Source organism: Phalacrocorax aristotelis, chromosome 5 (genome assembly GCF_949628215.1).
Source record: "Phalacrocorax aristotelis chromosome 5, bGulAri2.1, whole genome shotgun sequence".
Lineage (NCBI taxonomy): Eukaryota > Metazoa > Chordata > Aves > Suliformes > Phalacrocoracidae > Phalacrocorax > Phalacrocorax aristotelis.
Window position 1 is genome coordinate 44,751,581 of NC_134280.1, and position 24,865 is coordinate 44,776,445.

The 24,865-nt window shown below is 46.5% G+C and overlaps 1 protein-coding gene across 10 annotated transcripts in view; it reads left to right on the forward strand.

Moving 5' to 3' along the window:
- Window positions 1-24,865, forward strand: part of DIP2A (disco interacting protein 2 homolog A) — a 137,740-nt gene that overhangs the window by 76,817 nt on the left and 36,058 nt on the right. For all 10 annotated transcript variants that reach the window (XM_075094244.1, XM_075094248.1, XM_075094245.1 and 7 more), the window contains 6 exons: window positions 99-201; window positions 8,536-8,600; window positions 8,918-9,011; window positions 9,485-9,604; window positions 11,065-11,179; window positions 12,343-12,482. In XM_075094244.1, the coding sequence (XP_074950345.1) occupies window positions 99-201; window positions 8,536-8,600; window positions 8,918-9,011; window positions 9,485-9,604; window positions 11,065-11,179; window positions 12,343-12,482 (637 nt within the window). The remainder of the gene's footprint in view (window positions 1-98; window positions 202-8,535; window positions 8,601-8,917; window positions 9,012-9,484; window positions 9,605-11,064; window positions 11,180-12,342; window positions 12,483-24,865) is intronic.

Consider the following 24,865-nt stretch of genomic DNA (forward strand, 5'->3'; position numbering starts at 1 on the left):
TTCTTCGTTTTTATAATAAAATATCCTTTCAGTTCACTACTGTAAATTTTTTAGATATTGTTGTTAATATAATGCTTGTATAAACTTTCTCTTTTCAGTACAAAACAAGTAAAGAGGGCAGTACAGTGGGCATTACTGTATCTCATGCTTCCATGCTGGCACACTGTCATGCATTGACTCAGGCATGTGGTTATTCAGAAGGTAAGTGTCATGGTTTTAGCTGGGATGGAGTTCATTTTCGTCACGGCAGCTGGCACAGTGCTGTGCTTTGGACTTAGTATGAAAACAATGTTGATAACACACAGATGTTTTGGTTGCTGCTGGGTAGTGCTTGTACTAGTCAAGGACTCTTCTAGCTTCCCATGCTCTGCCAGGTGCACAAGAAGCTGGGAGGTGAGGGGGCACAGCTAAGAGAGTGGATTCAAACTGGCCAAAGGGACATTCCATATCATGTAACATCATGCCCAGTATGTTAACTGGGAGGAGCTGGCTGGGGAAGGCAGGCAGCAATCACGGCTCAGGGATGGGCAGCATCAGTCAGCAGGTGGTGAGCGGTTGTATCATCTGTGTTTTTGTTTGGGTTTTTTTCCCTTTTCCTTTTTACTATATCATCATCATCGTTATTATTTTAATTATTAAACTGTTGTTATCTCAACCCACAAGTATTTTTGCTTTTGCTCTTCTGATTCTTTCCCATCCCACAGGGGTGGGGGGAGTGAGCGGGCAGCTGCGTGGTGCTTAGTTGTTGACTGGGGCTCAACTGCAACAGTTGTTTTTGGCACCCAACGTGGGGCATGAGGGGTTTGAGATAATAACAGTTGCTGGTCACAGCATAGACTCTGTTCTCAATGTTAATTTATCCAATCTGCACCATGCTGTTGTATTTGCTGTATCTGTTAAAGATTGGCATTGGTTTTTGTGGTCTGCTGTGCTCTGCAGTGATTAGAGATGTTTTGCCTGGGAGAGTTGTTTTTAAAACACTGGCCTTGAGTTTTATTTGGTATTTGAAGTTGGTATTCAAGCCATTACTGTATGTTGGGTACCACCTCAGGGATACAATTAGCAATTATACCTCTTCCTCCTCTGAGAGTTTTTTTTATGGAGGAAATACAGAATGGCACCTTAGCTACCATCTTCTGTAATGCCTCCTCTTTCATGACAACAACATTTCCTATTGAGCCCCGTTTAACACTATTCAGTACCCGCAAGGGGAAGAGAAGGCCTCTGGATCTAAAAGGACAAGGCAAGCAGGAAGCACTGCAGCCACTCAAACCGCCACGACAGACACTGCGGCCGCTCAGACACCCACAATAGACACTGCGGTTGCTCCAGCCCCAGTGACAAGCGTTGCAGCTGAATCAGAGGATGAGCCCATGCCAGTATCAGTCGCTTCTATACACAAGAAATCTTGGAAGATAAAGTCAGCTCATTTAGAAAGAGAATGATGGAAGAGCAGGCCATCACAAGGAGAGGGGGAGGAAGAGGAAGAACTCATACAAGAAATGGAAACGACACAATCGCTATCCTTGAGTGAGCTGCAAGATACGCAAAAAGATTTCCGCCATCATTCAGGTGATCACATTGCCACCTGGCTGCTCCAATGCTGGGATAATGGGGCCAGTAGCCTGGAATTAGAGGGGAAGGAAGCCAAACAACTGGGATCCCTATCTAGGGAAGGGGGCCTTCAGCCTCTGGAAGCGACTCCTGGCAGGTGTGAAAGAAAGGTATCCCTTCAAGAAAGATATTGTATATTGCTTAGGAAAATGGATGACAATGGAGAAAAGGTATCCAGTACCAGAGGGAAGTCGCCGTGCTTGAGGTGATTTATGGTGGCCTGGACGATCAACAGTCATCCAAAGATCCAGATGAAGCCGAGTGCACATGACCCATGTGGCAGAATCTTGTATGAAGCACACCATCCTCGTATGCAAACGCATTGGCAGTAATGCGTCCTCCCTCCCTGGAGGGAGGACGAGACACCAATGGTGGCAGAGGTGATTGATAAACTTTGGGAGTATGAAGCAACTATCTCTTCCTCGCTAGTCTCAGCTGTGGACAAAATGCCCCAGAAGGTTCAGCAACTCAAAGAGGATATGTCCTGCTCCCCACCGGTACAGAATCAGAGAATGGTAGGGGTTGGAAGGGACCTCCGGAGATCATCTTCTCTGTGCTAGTTTTGGCTGAGAAGGGGTTAATTCTCTCCACTGTGGTGCCTGTGGTGGTCGGGGACCTTTCCAGCTTCCCGCGCTCTGCTGCGTCAGCGGGAGGCTGGGAGGGGTGAGGCCACGGCTGGGGCAGCTGACCCCGACTGGCCAATGGGATGTTCATTCCCTACCATGTGATGCCATGACCAGTATATTAATGGGGGCAGTTGGCGTGAGGGGAGGCAGTTGCGGCTCGGGGACTGGCGGTGTCAGGTCGGCAGGCACTGAGCGACTGCGTCAGGTGCGGTTTGTTTTGGTGGTTCATTCCACTCCTTACCCCCAGGTTTCACGCCTCTCATTTGTTTTCCTTCCCATTGCATTTTTGTTGCTGTTGTTTTATTTTAATTATTAAACTGTTCTTATCTCAACCCATGAGCTTTACCCTTCTGATTCTCTTCCCCCATCCCACCGGTGGGGGAGTGAGCAAGTGGCTGTGTGGGGCTGAGTTGCCGGCTAAACTACAACATTGTCCAACCCTCCTGCTTGAGCAGGTACACCTAGAGCAGGGGGCACAGGAACGTGTCCAGGCAGGTTTTGAATGTCTCCAGGGAAGGAGACTCCACAACCTCTCTGGGCAGCCTGTTCCACTGCTCTGTCACCCTCACAGTAAGGAAGTTTTTCCTCATATTCAGGTGGAACTTCCTGCGTTCCACCTTGCACCCATTACCGCTTGTCCTGTCATTGGGCACTATTGAAAAGAGTCTGGCCCCATCATCTTGACGCCTACCCTTTAGATATTTATAAGTATTGACAAGATCCCCCCTCAGTCTTCTCTTCTTCAGGCTGAACATACCCAAGTCTCCCAGTCTTTCCTCATAAGGGAGACGCTCCAGTCCCCTGATCTTCTTCATAGCTCTCCGCTGGACTTGCTCAAGCAGTTCCACATCCTTCTTAACTGGGGGCCCAGAACTGGACGCAGTACTCCAGATGTGGTCTCACTAGGGCTGAGTAGAGGGAGAGAATAACCTCCCTTGACCAGCTGCTGGTCCCACTCCTTTTAATGCATCCCAGGATACCATTGGCCTTCTTGGCCACAAGGGCACATTGTTGGCTCATGGTCACCTTGTTGTCCATCAGCACTCCAAGGTCCTTCTCAACAGAGCCGCTTTCCAGCAGGTCAGCCCCCAGCCTGTACTGGTGCATGGGGTTGTTCCTCCCCAGGTGCAGGACCTTGCACTTGCATTTGTTGAATTTCATGAGGTTCCTGTTGGCCCAGCTCTCCAGCCTGTCAGGTCTCGTTGGATGGCAGCACAGCCTTCTGGTGTATCAGCCACTCCTCCCAGTTTTGTATCATCAGCGAACTTGCTGACAGAACACTCTATCCTTTCGTCCAGATAATTGATGAAGTATGTTGAACAGGACTGGACCCAGCATGGACCCCTGGGGAACACCACTAGTTAGAGGCCTCCATCCAGACTCTATTCCATTGATCACGACCCTCTGAGTTCTGTTGTTGAGCCAGTTCTCTACCCACCTCACTGTCCACTCATCCAACCCACACTCCCTTAGCTTGCCTACGAGGATACTATGGGAGACAATGTCTTACTGAGGTTGAGATAACAACATCCACTTCTCTCCCTTTATCTACCCAGCCAGTCATGCTATCACAGAAGGGTGTCAGGTTGGTCAAGCATGATCTTCCCTTGGTGAATCGATGTTGACTGTTTCTGGTAACCTTCTTGTCCCCTACATGCCTGGAGATGACCTCCAGGATGAACTGCTCCACCACCTTTCCAGGGATGGAGGTGAGGCTGACTGGCCTATAGTTTCCCAGATACGGGTACGGACCAGTATCTCAGCCATTAGGAGTAAGCCTCCATTGCTCAAGAGAGAGGGTATATGCCACAGGGCACCCTATGGTTTTAGCTGCATGACCACAGAGAGGACATGATGAGGTGGGATGGAAAACCCACCTCAACCCTAGAGGCATGGGTATGTGAGCTGTGAGGAAGAACAATCACTCAGGGAGGTTCTTCCAGGAAAGCTGCTGCTCCAGTTGCCAGTGAGCAGGTCACCAGACAGAGGAGTAAAAGTGCTGATTTTATTTCTGAGCTTAATAGAGAGATTCTTGATTCCCATTTACAGGAAGTGAGTTGTGACTGCCATGATCAATACTAGAGGGGCCCTGCCTCCAGCCAGGTGGAGGAAAGGGGTATCTGGGTTTACTGGACTGTGTGGATCCGATGGCCTGGCACATCCGACCCACATGGGTATAAAGCTTTAGTGGACACTGGTGCACAGTGCACCTCAATGCCATCAAACTATAAAGGGGCACAACCCATCAGCATTGCTGGAGTGACAGGGGGATCCCAAGAGCGAACTGTATTGGAGGCCAAAGTGAGCCTAACTGGCAATGAGTGGCAAAATCACCCCATTGTGACTGGCCCAGAGGCTCCGTGCATCCTCAGCATAGACTACCTCAGGAGAGGGTATTTCAAGGACCCAAAAGGTACAGGTGGGCTTTTGGTGTAGCTGCCTTGGAGACGGAGAGAATTAAACAGCTGTCTACCTTGCCTGGCCTCTTGAAGGACCCTTCTGTTGTGGGGTTGCTGAAGGTCAAAGAACAACAGGTACCGACTGCCACCACAACAGCGCACTGGTGGCAATATCGCACCAACCAAGACTCCCTGATTCCCATCCATTCACCGACTGGAGAGCCAAGAAGTGATCAGCAAGACTTACTCACCTTTCAGCAGTCCCATATGGCCAGTGTGGAAGTCCAATGGAGAGTGGAGGCTAACAGTAGACTATTGTGGTCTGAATGAAGTCACTCCACCATTGAGTGCTGTTGTGCCAGACATGCTAGAACTTCACTATGAACTGGAGTCAAAGGCAGCCAGGTGGTATGTCACAACTGATATTGCTAATGCATTCTTCTCAATCCCTCTGGCAGCAGAGTGCAGGTCACAGTTTGCTTTCACTTGGAGGGGTGTCCAGTACACCTGGAATCGACTGCCCCAGGGGTGGAAACAGAGTCCTGCCATTTGCCATGGACTGATCCATAATGCACTGGAACAGGGAGAAGCTCCAGAACACCTTCAATACATTGATGACATCATTGTGTGGGGCAACACAGCGGAAGAAGTTTTTGAGAAAGGGAAGAAAATAGTCCAAGTCCTTCTGAAAGCTGGTTTTGCCATAAAACAAAGTAAGGTGAAGGGACCCGCACAAGAGATTCAGTTCTTAGGAATCAAATGGCAAGATGGACGTTGTCAGGTTCCAGTGGATGTGATCAACAAAATAGCAGCCCTGTCTCCACCAACTAGCAAAACGGAAACACAAGCTTTCTTGGGCGTTGTGGGTTTTTGGAGAATGCATATTCCACATTACAGTCTGATCGTAAGCCCTCTCTATCAAGTGACCCGGAAAAAGAATGATTTCAAATGGGGCCCTGAGCAACAACAAGCGTTTCAAAAAATTAAACAGGAAATAGTCCATGCAGTAGCTCTTGGGCCAGTCTGGGCAGGACAAGATGTAAAAAATGTGCTCTACACCACAGCTGGGGAGAATGGCCCTACCTAGAGCCTCTGGCAGAAAGCACATGGGGAAACCCAAGGTCGACCCCTAGGGTTTTGGAGTCGGGGATGCAGAGGGTCCGAAGCACCCTATACTCCAACTGAAAAAGAGATACTGGCAGCATATGAAGGGGTTCGAGCTGCTTCAGAAGTGGTTGGTACTGAAGCACAGTTGCTCCTGGCACCCCGACTGCCGGTGCTGGGCTGGATGTTCAAAGGAAACATCCCCTCTACACACCATGCGACTGATGCTACGTGGAGTAAATGTGTTGCACTGATCACCCAGCGGGCTCGAGTAGGAAACCCCAGTCGCCCAGGAATCTTGGAAGTGATCATGGACCGTGGGGCAGATGCCCTGTGGGGTTCGTTACAGCAATGGAAGCAGAGTAACTGGCGGCGCAGAGGCAAGCCCATCTGGGCTGCCACATTGTGGCAAGATTTTGCTGCCTGGGTAGAGAACCTGGTTGTAAAGGTATGTCATGTGGATGCTCACATCCCCAAGAGTTGGGCCACTGAAGAACATCGAAACAACCAGCAGGTGGATCAGGTTGCCAAGATTGAAGTGGCTGAGGTGGATCTGGACTGGCAACATAAGGGTGAAATATTTCTAGCTCTGTGGGCCCATGACACCTCAGGCCATCAAGGGAGAGGTGCGACATACAGGTGGGCTCGTGATCGAGGGGTGGACTTGACCATGGACAGTCTTGCATAGGTCATCCATGAATGTGAAACATGCGCTGCAATCAAGCAAGCAAAGTGGGTAAAGTCTCTGCAGTATGGGGGACGATGGCTGAAATATAAGTACGGGCAGGCTTGGCAAATTGACTATATTACACTCCCACAAACCTGCCAGTTGAGCTGGCCCTACCCAGTCATACCCTTATGTACTGTGGACGGGGATAAAGCCCCTGTAGTGCGTGTAAAAAATATGCTGGGGAAAACAGTCTGGGTTCTTCCTGCCTCGGGCAAAGGCAAACCCATTCGTGGGATTGTGTTTGCTCGATGATCTAGGTGCACTTGGTGGGTGATGTGGGAGGATGGAGGAGTCCAATGTGTGCCTCAAGGGGGTTTGATTTTGGGTGAAAACAACCAATGACTGAATGGCATATGCTGTTAGTTGCTATATAATGTTGTATGTCATAACTACTATAGTTGCTATATGCCATATCAATGGTATCATTGTGGGAATCTCCCAAATTAATAAAAGAAATGAACTTTCATCGAACCAAGCAAAGTGCAGCAGTGATAGAACAAGGACTAACAGTGCAGTGGTGATGAAAGAAGGACTGACTTCAGCATGCAACAATCCAACACCACACATAACATCTCTCCAGCCCTGAAAGACTCGTACAATAGATGGAACCCAAAGTCATGGACTAAATGGACATTTTACAGGGGTGGTCTGTAGACTAGGGGAATGATAAATGAAATCAGTATATTTTATTAAAGGATGAGAAGGCAGGTAGGGGTTATTGAAGTTGTATTGGATAGTATGGGACCTGAGCATGATGTAAATGGTATGGAATAAGGGGTGGATACTGTCAGAGTTTTAGCTGGGATGGAGTTCATTTTCGTCACGGCAGCTGGCACAGTGCTGTGCTTTGGACTTAGTATGAAAACAATGTTGATAACACACAGATGTTTTGGTTGCTGCTGGGTAGTTCTTGTACTAGTCAAGGACTCTTCTAGCTTCCCATGCTCTGCCGGGTGTACAAGAAGCCAGGAGGTGAGGGGGCACAGCTAAGAGAGTGGATTCAAACTGGCCAAAGGGATATTCCATATCATGTAACATCATGCCCAGTATGTTAACTGGGAGGAGCTGGCTGGGGAAGGCAGACAGCAATCACGGCTCAGGGATGGGCAGCATCAGTCAGCAGGTGGTGAGCGGTTGTATCATTTGTGGGTTTTATTTTTTCCCTTTTCCTTTGTTATTATTATAATAATCATCATTATTATAATAATCATTATCATAATAATCATTATTATAATAATAGTTATTATAATAATTATTATTTTATTTTAATTATTAAACTGTTATCTCAACCCACAAGTATTTTTGCTTTTGCTCTTCCGATTCTCTCCCCCATCCCACAGGGGTGGGGGGAGTGAGCGAGCAGCTGCGTGGTGTTTAGTTGCTGACTGGGGCTCAACCACGACAGTAAGTTAGATAGGTCCAACTTCGAAATGATACTCATAGCTTTGAATATTCAGACAATTTATGTTGCAAAATCATGTTTAGTAGTTTTAAAAGAACTTGGTAGCTTTCATTGTAAAGGGAAAGACAAATGTCCTCATTTATAATCAATGTGATATGTGAAGGAAAGTAAGAAGCCACTTGTGAAATCATAATCCATGTGTATTAAATTTTTTTTAACCTATGTTCTGTATTGATTTTATTCAAGGGTTTGGATTTTTCAATCTTCATAAATTTGTTAGTTGGTGGTAAGAGTTATATTGATTTTTCATCCTCTTGAAAACAACTTCGCTACGAATCTGTTCTGTTCTCCCTGATGCCTTTTGAATGCACTGGCCACTTTATGAAATCGTAAGAGGGCCAGTTGGAAATGCCCACAAGCAGAATTAGAGGAGCCCTGCCAGCAGAAATTGAGGGAACTTTCTTAGACTGATTCTAGAGACCATTATGCTAGCTTGGATCTCTTTGAAGAGCTTTGAATGCTGCTGATTACAGCTGTAGCTGCTCTAACAGTGCAGACTGGTGTGCCATGCAGACAGGCTGGTGTTGGAAGTTTCATAGTTACTTTAACAAATATTTTGAGTTCTCATAAAAATTCTAATAGTTTTTCCTTCACTTTCAGCTGAAACACTAACAAATGTCTTGGATTTCAAAAGAGATGCTGGCCTTTGGCATGGAGTATTAACAGTGAGTATTTGAATGAATGAAAAAACCTGTAGCAAGTTGCTTCTCTCAGGGGTAGAGTATTGGTATCAGAATGAGGTCAAACTCTCTCAAACTATTTATATTTCAGTATTTGTATTTTTCAGGGTAATGTGTTAGTTTTTCAGTAACAGACTGCACAGGCATAGCTTATGTTTTTTCTGACTATACACATAGTTTTCTCTAACAGTTAAATGTAAGAGTCATGCTGTAGCTGTGATGATTTTAAGTATCGGTACATGCTGTATACTAAAAGTGTATTTGAGACACTTTAAAGTTCTTTTTATTTTTTTTTTTCTCAGAGTGTTATGAACAGGATGCATGTCATCAGTATTCCCTATGCATTAATGAAGGTTAATCCACTTTCCTGGATACAGAAAGTCTGCTCATACAAAGGTAACCTTAAAGTATTTCTACTTAACCCATCTCGGGTGATTAAAAAACCCAAAGCAAAACAAAATGTAAATAAATTTGTTTGTATAAAAGACCTGCATGGGTTGAGGCCATTGCTGTTTTATCCAGCTGACTTTTTTTGACACAGCTTTAGCAATTGGGTGCTCCAGTATTATATGGACTGATAGGTTCATTGATGAGTAATCTTGATGGCTTCTCTGACAGATCTTTAAGGAAACTGTATTCCTCATCTCAGTATTTGAATTTACAATAAAGGTTTAAATTCTGTAATCAAGTCTGTCTGGAGACATTGAGTATACACATGTCAGTAATTTAATGTTTGGCATTTGTATTTGTTTCCTATGTTTGTAATTTATTTCATAAATTCATGTAAATACACAAAAATATTTATATAATTTTATAATTGGTCCTTATTTTGTTCTGCACATGCACCATAATTATTTTTTTATTTTCAGCCCGTGTAGCAGTAGTAAAATCCCGTGATATGCACTGGTCACTTTTGGCTCAGAGGGATCAGAGAGATGTCAGTCTGAGCTCTTTACGAATGTTAATAGTGGCAGATGGAGCTAACCCATGTGAGTATGGATGCATTTTCTGTGTGTGAGTCTAAGATGAACTAAAGCACACTGTAAATCACAGAACTCTGGGTCTGCACTGTAGGAACAGCTCAGCAGCACTGGCTATAGTTCATCTTCAGCAAAACAGCAGCAGTATTTCATTGCCAAGGACACTGGAGTGAAACTTTCATAGAAAATGTTCTGAAGGATCTATTCTTTATATAAAGAATAGTTGGTAATGTAATTTGAAAGAGGCTTTTTAAATTTCAAGTAAATCATAATGCCAGTTTCAAAGTAGTTGCTCATGTATTGCATGTAGACATAAAATCTTTGAGTTGCAGTGTGTCTGATTCTGTACATGCCTCTAGGGCTTGTCTCAGTCATGTGCAAAGACATAAAAATGGGAACAGTCACAGCCTTAACACAAAACCATGACAACTATTAACTAGAGTATGCGGTAGGTTCCTGCCTTTTTCTGTCAATCATTTGGTGGTGGTTTACAGTAATTTGACAAAGCAGCGGCGGGTTTTTTTGTTTTGTTTTGCAACAGGCAAGAATATATCTTAGTTGCTTAATTTTGCTGTTCTCGTACACCAGAAAATCAATAGTATTTCAGATTCCTTGGAGTTGCATGATGAGAGGTCAGCAAGTCGTGATGGCGGAAGATGAAAGCTTGAAGTGGTCTTACTAAGATTATATTTGTTGTAAGCACTGTTTCGGAGCTGATGCTTAGAAAGTTAGGCAATTCATTCTATAGTAAAATACTACTGTATGCTAGCGATGGCAATGCTTTTTCATTTTGTTTGCACTTAGCTATATATAGCTGTGCAAATTAATTTCTTTAACTTCATCTTTTCATCAGTGCTGTACTGTTACATGAATTGACATGAAATTATACCTAGGATGTAGTATAACCAGTGGAGTTTGGTGGTTTGCATTATGTGCTGCAATTCCACAACTGTAAAATACAAAGCTGTAGGTGATGAGATATCCTCTTGCATTTTGGGCTGAATGCTAAAGGCCTCGTAGAGTTCTGAACTGAACTGAAGTGAAGATAGGTCAAAGTATTTGATGTTAATTTCTAAATGGTCTGGTTCTGTGACCTCTATAAGAAACACTCATATAGGAGCTATATAGGAAGCCAACAGATACTGTTATGATCAGTGACAAAATACTCTGATCACTGAAGGACTTGCCATGATGTTAATTATTAAGGAGTGCTACCAGAGAAAGAGAATATGCAGTTGTGAATTTCTTACAGTGAATTATTTGTTAACCACTGGGAGTTTACTCTCCAAATCTAACATCTAATAATAGGCTGGAATGTCTTTTAGATTGTTTGAAAGTATATTGGTTTTGTGCACGGATGCAGCCATATTTGTATAGCTGAGCTGAGAGTAAGCATAGACTTCGAAATCCTGCCGCTCAAGCTTTCTTGGCCTTGGCAAAGTTTCCAATTGTATGATTGTTCTTTTTAGGGTCAATATCTTCCTGTGATGCATTCCTGAACGTATTTCAATCCAGGGGTTTGAGACCAGAAGTAATCTGTCCCTGTGCTAGTTCTTCAGAGGCATTAACTGTTGCTATTCGCAGGTAATTCTCTTTTCTGAGAAGTGAACGGAAGCATTTCTTGACCCTTGAAGTGTATCTGGTGTTAAAGTGGTAGTCAGAACAGATGCTTACCCACATAAAGATGCCCAAAGACCTGGCCAGAGGAAGTCTGAGGCTCACAGGTTATCTCCTTCACTGAAGGATGGGTGACTTTTTTTAAAACTTTTAAAAAAAGGTTTCATAATTTTTTAAAGTAGTCAGTGATAAGGTGGTTTTTTTGTTTTGTTTGTGGTTTGGTTTGTGGGGGTTTTTTGCGTGGTGTTCTGTTTGTTGGTTTGGGTTTTTTTTACTGCTTGGGAAAGCGAGGTCTTATCATCACTGATGTTGCTGGAAGACCTTTATAAAATGCCCCAAAAAACAAGACTGTTACTTATTTGGGACAAAGAAGATGCTGAATATTCGAGTAGTTGTTTATAAACAATATCTTGTAAGCAGAAGGCTAAAGAAAGAAAAAATATTTGTAACTGGCCTGAAAAATACCATTTAATTTCTGGACATAGCAAGGGATGCTCTGAAAAAGAGCAAATACTTTAATTATGAGTAGATGTGTAGATGGAATATGCTGGAATTTTTTGACAGTGGTTTTGATCAAAATATGCTTTTTCAGAAAATTAATTTCAAGAAAACACAAAACAAAAAAGTTTGAGAATCTTGGAGTACTTTCCCTGGTGGGAGAACTGACATTTCCCAACTTAAAAAAATTTACTTAAAGAACTGTTGTTTTACAACAGCACCTGGAATCTTTTGTTCTGTTCCATCCTGAAAGTTGAACAGTTACACAAAATGGAGTTGCTGGTCCTCAGGCAATTCTCCTCAGAGTAAGAAGTGCCAAGTCCCCCAGACACTTACTAATTTTTCCTGGTGTTTAGAAAATTTAGCCTTTGAATGCTGATTCTTGACGCTTTTTTGCCTATCGTAGAACTAAATCCTCTCTTCTAACAGAGCGGAAGCTATGTGAAGTTTTGTTCTGGCTCTTTTTTCATCTAGTTAAAATATATTACCAGTCTTGAACTCTTGTTTATTTAAAATGAGAGACCATTATTTCTCTTAACCTTAATGGGCCTGAGAGACTTGCACAGTGTTTTTGATGACCATATTGCTATTGGTCTGTTGATTCACATCTGATTTGACTTTCTGTTTTTCAGACCTCCAGAACTGGGTGGGCCTCCTCCAGGAAAAGCAGTGTTATCTATGAATTGTCTGAGTTTTGGTGTGATAAGAGTGGATACAGAAGAGAAGTTGTCCGTGTTAACTGTACAGGATGTTGGTCAGATTATGCCTGGAGGTAGGAAAGCATTTCATGTAGGTTTAAGCATACTGCGCATAAGTTATTTTTGCTATTACACTAGTGCTGATGAAGTAAATAAAAATGTCAAAGGATAAATACCGTCAAGGGTGTTTTAATGCATTACTTAAACACATAACAATTAAGTACTGTCTCAACTAGATTATTCACTGTTTTCAGTAGAGATTAATCAATGATAAATTTCAATGACCATAGGTTTTGGTATGGGCAGATGCTTTTGGCTGGTTGGCAGAGTTGTGTTATTGTTTACTTAGCATAGTGCTAACATACAGCTATGTGATAACAAATATAGCAGAACAAAACATAAATTTTAGTAAGAAAGTCAATCTTTAATCCAGGAGTGATAGTCCACATATTAATAGAATAGACTAAAATATTTCACCTGGAAGGGACCTACAACGATCATGTAGTCCAGCTGCCTGACCACTTCAGTGCTGACCAAAAGTTAAAGCACGTTATTAAGGGCATTGCCCAAAGGCCTCTCAAACACTGACAGGCTTGGGGCATCAACCACCTCTCTAGGAAGCCTGTTCCAGGGTATGACCACCTTCTCAGTAAATAAATGCTTCCTAATGTCCAGTCTAAACCTCTGCTGGTGCAGCTTTGAACTATGCCCATTCATCCTGTCCTGGATACCAGGAAGAAGAGACCAGAACCTCCCTCTCCATGTCGCCTCGTCAGGAAGCCGCAGAGAGCAATGAGGTCGCCCCTCAGCCTCCTTTTCTCCAAATGAGAGAAACCCAGAGTCCTCAGCTGCTCCTCACAGGACATGCCTTCCAGCCCTGTCACCAGCTTGTTGCCGTCCTCTGGACACATTCACATACCTGGGATCACAGAGATGTGGTGGGATGCTGTCTCTTTAGAAAGGATGGGAGAGAACAGGGGTTTGGTTTTTTTTAACGTGAGGGAGCTCACCTAAGGATGGATGAGGAGCCAGCTCAGAGCTTATAGGTAAGGATTAAAGGGCAGTATGGGTGATGTTGTAGTTGATGTCTGCTATAGACTGCCTGACCAGGAAGAACAAGTGCATGAGGCCATCTGCAGACAGCTAGAAAGCTAGAAACAGACTCACATTTGCAGGTCCTCGTCCTCATGGGGTACTTCAGCCACCTCAGTGTGTGCTGGAGAGACAACATGACAGGGCATAAGCATCCAGGATGTTCCTAGGGATCATCAATGACAAATTTGTGACCCAAGTGATAGAGGAGCCAATGAGCAGAGGGTCTTTGCTGGACCTCATAGACACAATTGAGAAGGCACTCACTGGGCATGTGAACGTTGAAGGCTACAGTGACCATGAGATAGTAGAGTTCAAGATCCTGAGAGGACAGAGCATGGCAAAGGCAAGATCATAATGTTGCACTTCAGGAAAGTGGACTTCAGCCTCTTCAGGGATCTGCTTGGTAGAGTCTCATGGGATAAGGCCCTGAAGGGGAGAGGGGCTCAAAAGAAAGCTGTTTAATATTCAAGGATCACCTCCTCCAAGATCAAGAGCAGTCCATCCCAAAGAGCTGGAAGTTGGGAAAAAATGCCAGGAGTCCTGCAGGGATGGACAAGGAGCTCATGGCAGAAACCATACATAGTAAGGAAATATACAGAAGGTGAAAGCAGGGGTAAGTAACCTGAAAGGAATACAGAGACACGATCTGCACATGCAGAGATGGGGTAAGGAAAGCCAAAGCCCAGTTGGAATTGAATTGGGGAGGTATGATAAAGGCAACAAGAAGGACTGTAAATACAAGGGAAAATGTGGGCCTGCTGCTGAATGAGGCAGAGAACCTAGTGACACAGGACACGGAAGAGGCTTGAGATACTCAGTGCCTTCTTCACGTTGGTCTTTACCATCCAGACTGGTTTTCAGAAATCCTAGACACTGGAGACCTGGGGGAGAGTCTGGAATAAAGACGACATAACCTTGGTAGAAGAGATGAAGGTAAGGAATACTTAAGCAAACAGCACATGCACAAGTCTATGGGCCCTGATGGGGTTCACCTGTGAGTGCTGAGGGAGCTGTTTGATGTCACTGTGAGGCCACTCTCAATATTTCAATGACTGGCGACTGGGAGAAGTGCCTGAGGGGTGGAGGAAAGCAAACGTCACTCCTGTCTTCAAGAAGGGCAAGAAGGAGAACCCAGGGAACTGCAGGCTGGTCAGCCTCACCTCAAAGCCTGGGAAGGTGATGGAATAACTAATTCTGGAAATCATTTTCTCTGGCACGTGGAGAACAAGGAAGTCATCAGGAGTAGTCAGCATGCAATTACCAAGGAGAAGTCGTGCTTGACCAACCTGATTGCCTTCTACAATAAAGTGACTGGCTTAGTAGATGAGGGGAGAGCAGTGGATACTGTCCACCTTGACTTTGGTCGGATTTTGGACACTGCCCTCTGTTAGATCCTCACAGAGAAGCTGATGAATTATAAGGTGGAAGAGCAGACAGGGAGGTGGACTGAAAACTAACTGAACGACCAGGCCCAGAGGGTGGCAGTTGGTGACACAAAGTCTGGTTGGAAGCCAGAAACTAGCTGTGTAGCCCGAGGCTCAATACTGGCTTCAGCATCATCATGAATGTTCAATATATTCATCAGTGACCTGGATGAAGGGATAGAGTGTAACCTCAGCAAGTTCAAAGATGATACCAAGCTGGGAGGAGTGGCTGATACACCAGAAGGCTGTGCTGCCATCCAACGAGACCTGACAGGCTGGAGAGCTGGGCCAACAGGAACCTCATGAAATTCAACAAATGCAAGTGCAAGGTCCTGCACCTGGGGAGGAACAACCCCATGCACCAGTACAGGCTGGGGGCTGACCTGCTGGAAAGCGGCTCTGTTGAGAAGGACCTTGGAGTGCTGATGGACAACAAGGTGACCATGAGCCAACAATGTGCCCTTGTGGCCAAGAAGGCCAATGGTATCCTGGGATGCATTAAAAGGAGTGGGACCAGCAGCTGGTCAAGGGAGGTTATTCCCTCCCTCTACTCAGCCCTAGTGAGACCACATCTGGAGTACTGCGTCCAGTTTTGGGCCCCCAGTTAAGAAGGATGTGGAACTGCTTGAGCAAGTCCAGCGGAGAGCTATGAAGAAGATCAGGGGACTGGAGCATCTCCCTTATGAGGAAAGACTGGGAGACTTGGGTATGTTCAGCCTGAAGAAGAGAAGACTGAGGGGGGATCTTGTCAATACTTATAAATATCTAAAGGGTAGGCGTCAAGATGATGGGGCCAGACTCTTTTCAATAGTGCCCAATGACAGGACAAGCGGTAATGGGTGCAAGGTGGAACGCAGGAAGTTCCACCTGAATATGAGGAAAAACTTCCTTACTGTGAGGGTGACAGAGCAGTGGAACAGGCTGCCCAGAGAGGTTGTGGAGTCTCCTTCCCTGGAGACATTAAAAACCTGCCTGGACGCAGTCCTGTGCCCCCTGCTCTAGGTGTACCTGCTCAACCAGGAGAGTTGGACAAGATGATCTCCAGAGGACCCTTCCAACCCCTGCCATTCTGTGATCCTGTGATTAATGATCTAGATGATGGGGCAGAGTGTATCCTCAGCAAGTTTGCAGGTGGCACAAAGCTGGGAGAAATGACTGATAACACCAGCGGGTTGTGCTGCCATCCAGAGGGATGTGGACAGGCTGAGGGAATGGTCTGACAGGAACCTCATGAAGTTCAGAAGAAGAAATGCAGCGTCCTGCCCCCTGAGGAGGAATAACCCCATGCACCAGGACATGCTGGGAACCAACTGTTTGGAGAGCAGCTTTGCAGAAAGGGCCCTGGGGTTCACAGTGGCCACCAGGTTGAACATGAATCATAATGTGCCCTTGCAGCAAAGAAGGCTAATGGTACACTGGGAGGAGTGTTGCCGGCATGTCAAGGAAGGTGATCCTTCCCCTCTGATCAGCACTGGTTAGGCCACAGCTGGAATACTGTGTCCGTATCTGGCCTCCCCAGTAAAAGAGAGAGAGATGGAGCTACTGAAGTGAGTCCAGTGAAGGGTCACTAAGGTGACTAAGGGACAGGAGCATCTCAGCACGTGAGGAGAAGCTGATAGAGCCGGGACTGTTCAGCCTGTAAAAGAGAAGGCTCGGGGGATGTCATCAATATGTACAAAGGTAGGTTATAGAGAAGACCGGGTCAGGCTCTCTTCAGTGGTGTCCCATGACAGAACAAGAGTCAATGGACACAAACTGAAACACATAAGCTTCCCTCTGAACAGAAGAAAAAACGTTCTGTTGTGAGGTGACTGAGCACTGGAATGAGTGCTCATTCTATTTTCCTCGTGCTCTCTTTTGAGGCTAGGCTGCTGAGTCATGTGTTATTTGGAGAGGAAAGCACTCTGAAGAAGATTAATAAACTTAGGATGCCAAACCAGACCTAAGGCTGTGGTCAGTGTCTGGGATCTGTGTTCTGAAAGACCACTTAGTGCTCTTTACTCCAGAAGTGAAGACTGCCACATCTAGGTTGGTAGCGTAATGTTCCCTGGTACCACTAGGTACCACTAGCTTCAAGAACTGTCCCAACCTGGTCTGGGTGTGCTTGGAACGGAGGATTTTTTTTTTTTTTAATTCTTACCCTTTCAGGTTTACTCTGTAGTGAGCAAAGCACCTGACTGCTTCTGGTCATGGTCATGCCCTTGGTACCTGTGGCTTTGCTGTTCTTAGTCCTGTTATAAACCTCATGACTTGCTGGGCTGTGGTTCCAAAGCCCTTCTCTCTGTAGAGCTTTTACTCAAGGTAAAGATGAAGGGAAGAGCCATCTTGTGCTATTTCAGCAACCACCTCTTCTCAGTACATCAAGGTCCTCATTATTACTAAGAGGAGTGTTGTGGTTTAGCGGCAGCTCAGCCCCACACAGTCGCTCGCTCACTCCCCACCGGTAGATGGGGGAGAGAATCAGAAGGGTAACGCTCGTGGGTTGGGATAAGAACAGTTTAATAATTAAAAGAAACAACAGTAGAAATGCAATGTAAAGGAGAACAACGAGAGGCGCAAAGCCCCAGGGGAGGGGGGAAGGGAGGGGAGAGGGGGAACGAACCGCCGGAACAAACCTCACGCGCCGCAGCCGCTCACCGACCCGACGCCGCGCCGCCTCCGCGCTGCCACTGCCCCCCCCTCAATATATTGGTCATGGTGTCACATGGTATGGAATGAACCTGCCATTGGCCAGTCGGGGTCAGCTGTCCCCACCATGGCCCTGCCCCTCCCAGCCCCCCCCCCCCCCCCCCACCACGCGGCAGAGCGCGGGAAGCTGGAAAGGTAGCCGACCCCCACAGTGAGGAGAATTAACCCCTTCTCAGCCAAAACCAGCACATTCTCCACCCCTTATTCCATACCATTTACACCATACCCAGGTCCCATATGATGCAATACAACCGTACCAACCACGTCCCCTCCCCTTCCCATCCTTTAACATAATACACAGACATCATTCCCTTAGTTCATGGACCTTCCCTGTAAAATGTCCATTAAAATGTCCATTGAGTTCACCCAGTCCATGACTCTGGGCTCCATCTGTTGTATCAGTCTTTCCGGGTGGGAGAGATGGTGTGTGGCGTTGGGTTGCTGCATACCGAGTCAGTCATCGTTCCATCACTGCTGCACGGCTTGTTTCATAGTTGATCTTCCATGGGTTGGGAGGCTCGTACTCTGATATCATCAATACAACACAGAGGTGACACACAGTATTATATAGCAGTTCACATTGTGCCATTCAGTTCATTGACTGTTTTCACCCAAAATCAAATCCCCTTGAGGCACACATCGGATTTCTCCATCCTCCCGCATCACCCACCAAGTGCACCCAGGTCCTCGAGCAAAAGCAATCCCACGAATGGGTTTGCCTTTGCCAGAGGCAGGAAGAATCCAGACTGTTTTGCCCAGCATACTTTTTGTGTGCACTACAGGGACTCTATCCCCTTCCACAGTATGTAGGATTTCTGACTGGGCAGGGCCAGCTCGGTTGGCAGATCCCCTCGTGTTGACTAACCACGTGGCTTTTGCTAAATGTGTATCCCAGTGCTTGAATGTTCCACCCCCCACTGCTCTTAGCGCAGTTTTTAACAGTCCATTGTACCGTTCAATTTTCCCAGAGGCTGGTGCGTGATAGGGGATGTGATACACCCACTCAATGCCGTGCTCTTTGGCCCAGGTGTCTATGAGGCTATTTCGGAAATGAGTCCCGTTGTCTGACTCAATTCTCTCTGGGGTGCCATGTCGCCACAGGACTTGTTTCTCAAGACCCAGGATAGTGTTCCTGGCAGTGGCGTGGGGGACAGGATATGTTTCCAGCCAGCCAGTCGTTGTTTCTACCATTGTAAGCACATGGCGCTTGCCTTGGCGGGTCTGTGGGAGTGTGATATAGTCAATTTGCCAGGCCTCCCCATATTTATATTTCAGCCATCGTCCCCCATACCACAGAGGCTTTACCCGCTTCGCTTGCTTGATTGCAGCGCATGTGTCACATTCGTGGATAACCTGTGCAATAATATCCATGGTCAAGTCGACCCCTCGATCACGAGCCCACCTGTATGTTGCATCTCTCCCTTGATGGCCTGAGGTGTCATGGGCCCACCGAGCTAGAAATAGTTCCCCCTTATGCTGCCAGTCCAGATCCACCTCAGCCACTTCAATATTGGCAGCCTGATCTACCTGCTGGTTGTTTCGATGTTCTTCAGTGGCCCGACTCTTGGGGACGTGAGCATCCACATGTCGTACCTTTACAACCAGTTTCTCTACCCAGGCAGCAATATCTTGCCACAATGTGGCAGCCCAGATGGGTTTGCCTCTGCGCTGCCAGTTGCTTTGCTTCCACTGCTGCAGCCAGCCCCACAAGGCATTTGCCACCATCCAGGAGTCAGTATAGAGATAGAGCACTGGCCACTTTTCCCGTTCAGCAATGTCTAAGGCCAGCTGGATGGCCTTTACCTCTGCAAACTGGCTCGATTTACCTTCTCCTTCAGCAGTTTCTGCTACTTGTCGTGTAGGACTCCATACAGCAGTCTTCCACCTCCGGTACTTTCCCACAAGGTGACAGGACCCATCAGTGAACAGGGCATACTGCTTCTCATCTTCTGGCAGTTTGTTATACAGTGGGGCTTCTTCAGCATGTGTCACCGCCTTCTCTGGTGATATTCCAAAGTGTTTGCCTTCTGGCCAGTCCATAATCACTTCCAAGATTCCTGGGCGACTGGGGTTTCCTACTCAAGCCCGCTGGGTGATCAGTGCAACCCATTTACTCCACGTAGCATCAGTTGCATGGTGTGTAGAGGGGATGTTTCCTTTGAACATCCAGCCCAGCACTGGCAGTCGGGGTGCCAGGAGCAACTGTGCTTCAGTACCAACCACTTCTGAAGCAGCTCGAACCCCTTCATATGCTGCCAATATCTCTTTTTCAGTTGGAGTATAGGGTGCTTCGGACCCTCTGTATCCCCGACTCCAAAACCCTAGGGGTCGACCCCGGGTCTCCCCATGTGCTTTCTGCCAGAGGCTCTAGGTAGGGCCATTCTCCCCGGCTGCAGTGTAGAGCACATTTTTTACATCTTGTCCTGCCCAGACTGACCCAAGAGCTACTGCATGAACTATTTCTCGTTTAATCTGTTCAAAGGCTTGTCGTTGCTCAGGGCCCCATTTGAAATCATTCTTTTTCCGGGTCACTTGGTAGAGAGGGCTTACGATCAGACTGTAATTTGGAATATGCATTCTCCAAAAACCCACAACGCCCAAGAAAGCTTGTGTTTCCTTTTTGCTAGTTGGTGGAGACATGGCTGCTATTTTGTTGATCACATCCATTGGAATCTGACAACGACCATCTTGACATTTGATTCCTAAGAACTGAATTTCTCGTGCAGGTCCCTTCACCTTACTTTGTTTTATGGCAAAACCAGCTTTCAGAAGGACTTGGACTATTTTCTTCCCTTTCTCAAAAACTTCTTCCGCTGTGTTGCCCCACATAATGATGTCATCAATGTATTGAAGGTGTTCTGGAGCTTCTCCCTGTTCCAGTACAGTCTGAATCAGTCCATGGCAAATGGTAGGACTGTGTTTCCACCCCTGGGACAGTCGATTCCAGGTGTACTGGACACCCCTCCATGTGAAAGCAAACTGTGGCCTGCACTCTGCTGCCAGAGGGATTGAGAAGAATGCATTAGCAATATCAATTGTGGCATACCCCTTGGCCGCCTTTGACTCCAGTTCGTATTGAAGTTCTAGCATGTCTGGCACAACAGCACTCAACGGTGGAGTGACTTCATTCAGACCACAATAGTCTACTGTTAGCCTCCACTCTCCATTAGAATTCTGCGCTGGCCATATGGGACTGTTAAAGGGTGAGTGGGTCTTACTGATGACTCCTTGGCTCCTCAGTTGGTGAATGAGTTTATGGATGGGGATCAGAGAGTCTCTGTTGGTGCGATATTGCCGCCGGTGCACTGTTGTGGTGGCGATTGGCACCTGTTGTTCTTTGACCTTCAGCAACCCCACAACAGAAGGGTCCTTTGAGAGACCAGGCAAGGTAGACAGCTGTTCAGTTTCCTCCGTCTCCAAGGCAGCTACACCAAAAGCCCACTTGTAACCTTTTGGGTCCTTGAAATACCCTGTCCTGAGGTAGTCTATGCCAAGGATGCACAGAGCCTCTGGGCCAGTCACAGTGGGGTGATTCTGCCACTCATTGCCAGTTAGGCTCACTTTGGCCTCCAATACAGTTAGCTCTTGGGATCCCCCTGTCACTCCAGCAATGCTGATGGGTTCTGCCCCTATATAGTTTGATGGCATTAAGGTGCACTGTGCGCCGGTGTCCACTAAAGCTTTATACTCCTGTGGGTCGGACGTGCCAGGCCATCGGATCCACACAGTCCAGTAAGCCCGGTTATCCCTTTCCTCCACCCGGCTGGAGGCAGGGCCCCTCTAGTCCTGATCATGGCAGTCACAACTCACTTCCTGTAAATGTGAATCAGGAGTCCCTCTATTACACTTAGAAATAAAATCTGCGCTTCTACTCCTCTGTCTGGGGACTTGCTCGCTGGAAACTGGAGCAGCAGCTTTCCTGGAAGAGCCTCCCTGAGTGACTGTTCTTCCTTGCAGTTCATGTACTCGTGCCTGTAGGGTCGAAGTAGGCTTGCCATCCCACCTCATCATGTCCTCTCCGTGGTCACGCAGGTAGAACCATAGGGTGGCCCGTGGTGTGTATCCCCTTCTTTGAGCCAAAGGACGCTTATTCCTAACAGCTGAGACACTGCTCTGTCGAGGTGGGGAGTAAGACAGATCTTCTCTGAGTTGCTGGACCTCTTGGGATAGTTTCTCCACAGCAGAGACTAGTGAGGAAGAGAGATTTGTGTCGTAATCCCGGAGTCTATCTATCACCTCTGCCACCGTTGGTGTCTCGTCATCTTTCCAGGACATCACTGCCAATGAGTTTGCATGCGAAGATGGTGCGCTCCGTACAAACTTCCGCCACATGGGTCGTGTGCACTCAGCTTCATCTGGATCTTTGGATGACCGTTGATCGTCCAGGTCACCATAAATCACCTCAAACACAGCTAATTCCCTTAGATACTGGATGCCTTTCTCCATAGTTGTCCATTTTCCTGGGCGATATGTAACATCTTCTTTAAAGGGATACCTTTCCTTCACTCCAGACAGGAGTCGCCTCCAGAGGCTGAGGGCTTGTGGTTTTTTTCCAATTGCTTTGTCAACGCCCCCTTCCCCAGAAAGGGATCCCAATTGTTTGGCTTCTTTTCCCTCTAGTTCCAGGCTACTGGCCCCATTATCCCAGCATCGGAGCAGCCAGGTGGCAATGTGCTCACCTGAACGATGGCTATAATCTTTTCGCATATCTCGCAACTCGCTTAAGGACAGGGATCGGGTAGTCTCTATTTCATTTACTGCTTCTCCCTCCTCTCCCCGCGATGGCCCTGGTTCTTCATCATCCCGTTCTAAACGAGTTGATGTCTGCTTCCAATATTTCGTCTTGTGTATGGGGGCAACTGATACTGGTACGGGTTTATTTTCTGAGCTAGCTCCGGTACTTGTTGTGGGGGTTTGAGTGGCTGCAGTGCCTGTCGTCAGGGCTGGATTGTCTACAGTGCCAGTCACTTTGCATTTCAATCCAGAGACATTCTCTTCCCCCTGGGGGCACTGAATACTGTTGAGCAGGGCTCGGTATGCATGGGCCAGACCCCAGCATTTTGCAGTTATCTGTGTCTCTCTGGAGTTCCCAGCGTAACAACATACTTTCTCCAAATATTCTACTAGTATTTTAGGATTCTGCACTTGTTCGGGGGTGAAACTCCAAAACACTGGGGGTGCCCACTGCCCTAGGTATTTGCCCATGCTATCCCACATGCCCTGCCACTCGTAACTATCAAGCCTCGGGGCAGATTTCTGGGTGATATTCTTAAGTTGCTTAGTCAAAACCAAAACAACATGCCCAAAAACTAACAATAAGCGCACCTTAACCACCCAAGGATGTTCAAGATACAAAAACGTTGTTGTAACAAAGGCACAGACATCATAGAACAAAGTTGCAAAGGTACTATTCTGTATTTCCTCCATATAAAATCTCTCAGAGGAGGAGGTATAATTGCTAATTGCCTCAACAAGGTGGTATCCGAAGTACAGTAACTGTTTCAGCAAAAACCCCAAATACCAGATAAAGCTGAAAACGAGTGTTTGTATAACAAATCTTGTAGGCAAAACATTAGTAATCACAGCAGAACACAGCAGACTCAACAAACCAACACCGATCTTTAACACCAACTGTAAAAAGGACAACATGGTGCTGTGACCAGCAGCTGTTGTTATCTCCAACCCTTGAGCCCCACGTTGGGCGCCAAAAAGACTGTTGTGGTTTAGCGGCAGCTCAGCCCCACACAGTCGCTCGCTCACTCCCCACCGGTAGATGGGGGAGAGAATCAGAAGGGTAACGCTCGTGGGTTGGGATAAGAACAGTTTAATAATTAAAAGAAACAACAGTAGAAATGCAATGTAAAGGAGAACAACGAGAGGCGCAAAGCCCCGGGGAAGGGAGGGGAGAGGGGGAACGAACCGCCGGAACAAACCTCACACGCCGCAGCCGCTCGCCGACCCGACGCCGCACCGCCTCCACGCTGCCACTGCCCCCCCCCTCAATATATTGGTCATGGTGTCACATGGTATGGAATGAACCTGCCATTGGCCAGTCGGGGTCAGCCGTCCCCACCATGGCCCTGCCCCTCCCAGCCCCCCCCCCCCCCCCCCACCACGCGGCAGAGCGCGGGAACCTAGAAAGGTAGCTGACCCCCACAGTGAGGAGAATTAACCCCTTCTCAGCCAAAACTAGCGCAAGGAGGCAGACACCTTTCCAGTCTGCTGATAAAAAATTTTAGCCATCATGTAGCAAGTGGCACTGATCTTGTTTCACTTTCCTCATTACTCTCAGAAGCACTTTGCAACCAATAAGTTTGGAGGTTCAGTTATTCTTACTGAACTTAAATTCACATTCAGAGCTTCCTCCTGCTACCAATAAAAGACTGAGAAGAAGCTCTGCACTTCATACCAAAATAAAGGGAAAGGAGTCCTTTCTGTGGGGATTCATGTCCAACCTGTTTACTTTAATTGCAGAAAACTGAACATCTCAATTCTGATCTTCTAGGTAGATAGACAAGGGAAGATAGTAAAAATGTTTTTCTGGGAGCCAGGGCTTTGTGGCCAGCAGGAGGGTTTTAATACATTTCTAGATGTGTTCATAGAACCGTACGTGTTCAGCAGATCCTGTTAGAGTTCAGTATGCCAGCCCTCCTTCAGGCAGGTGGTATCTGGGTGGGTCTGTGAAAAATCCTTGTCTCCTCTTTACTCTGGCAGTTACCATTATATCACCATCTCTCTTTTCTGCTTATGGTCCTTATGAGCATACTAAAGCATCACAGATCTGAGTCAAGATAGGTGGGCCAGGTAATTTATCGTAAAACGACTTCTGCTTCAACTTAACACTTCAGGAAGTAAGGTTGTAAAGGCAGGCCATTGAGGATAATGACTATGTGTTGTTGCATGGCCTCAATGTGAAAAGATGAGTGTGATGAAAAAAAAAGTATGGTGACCTAATCGGACTTAATGGCTCCTGAATTGCTTCATCTGAATGTTCAAATTCAGGTTGTTAAACTTGTCTGCAAAGACACAGAAGACAATCAGCTGCAGTTGGCTTCTGTGTCTCAACAGAATGGTTGTTTTTCCACTTCAACTAGAATACAGATGGCATGGACTACTACTGCTATCTGGTTTGGCTGTTAAGACTACTGAAGTCCTCCTGAAATGCCACTGAAATTTGGCTGTGCTCCCAGTCCTCTACTTAGAATTATGGGTTAGTCACAGGAACATGGATGGAAAAAGTTTGCATGTCC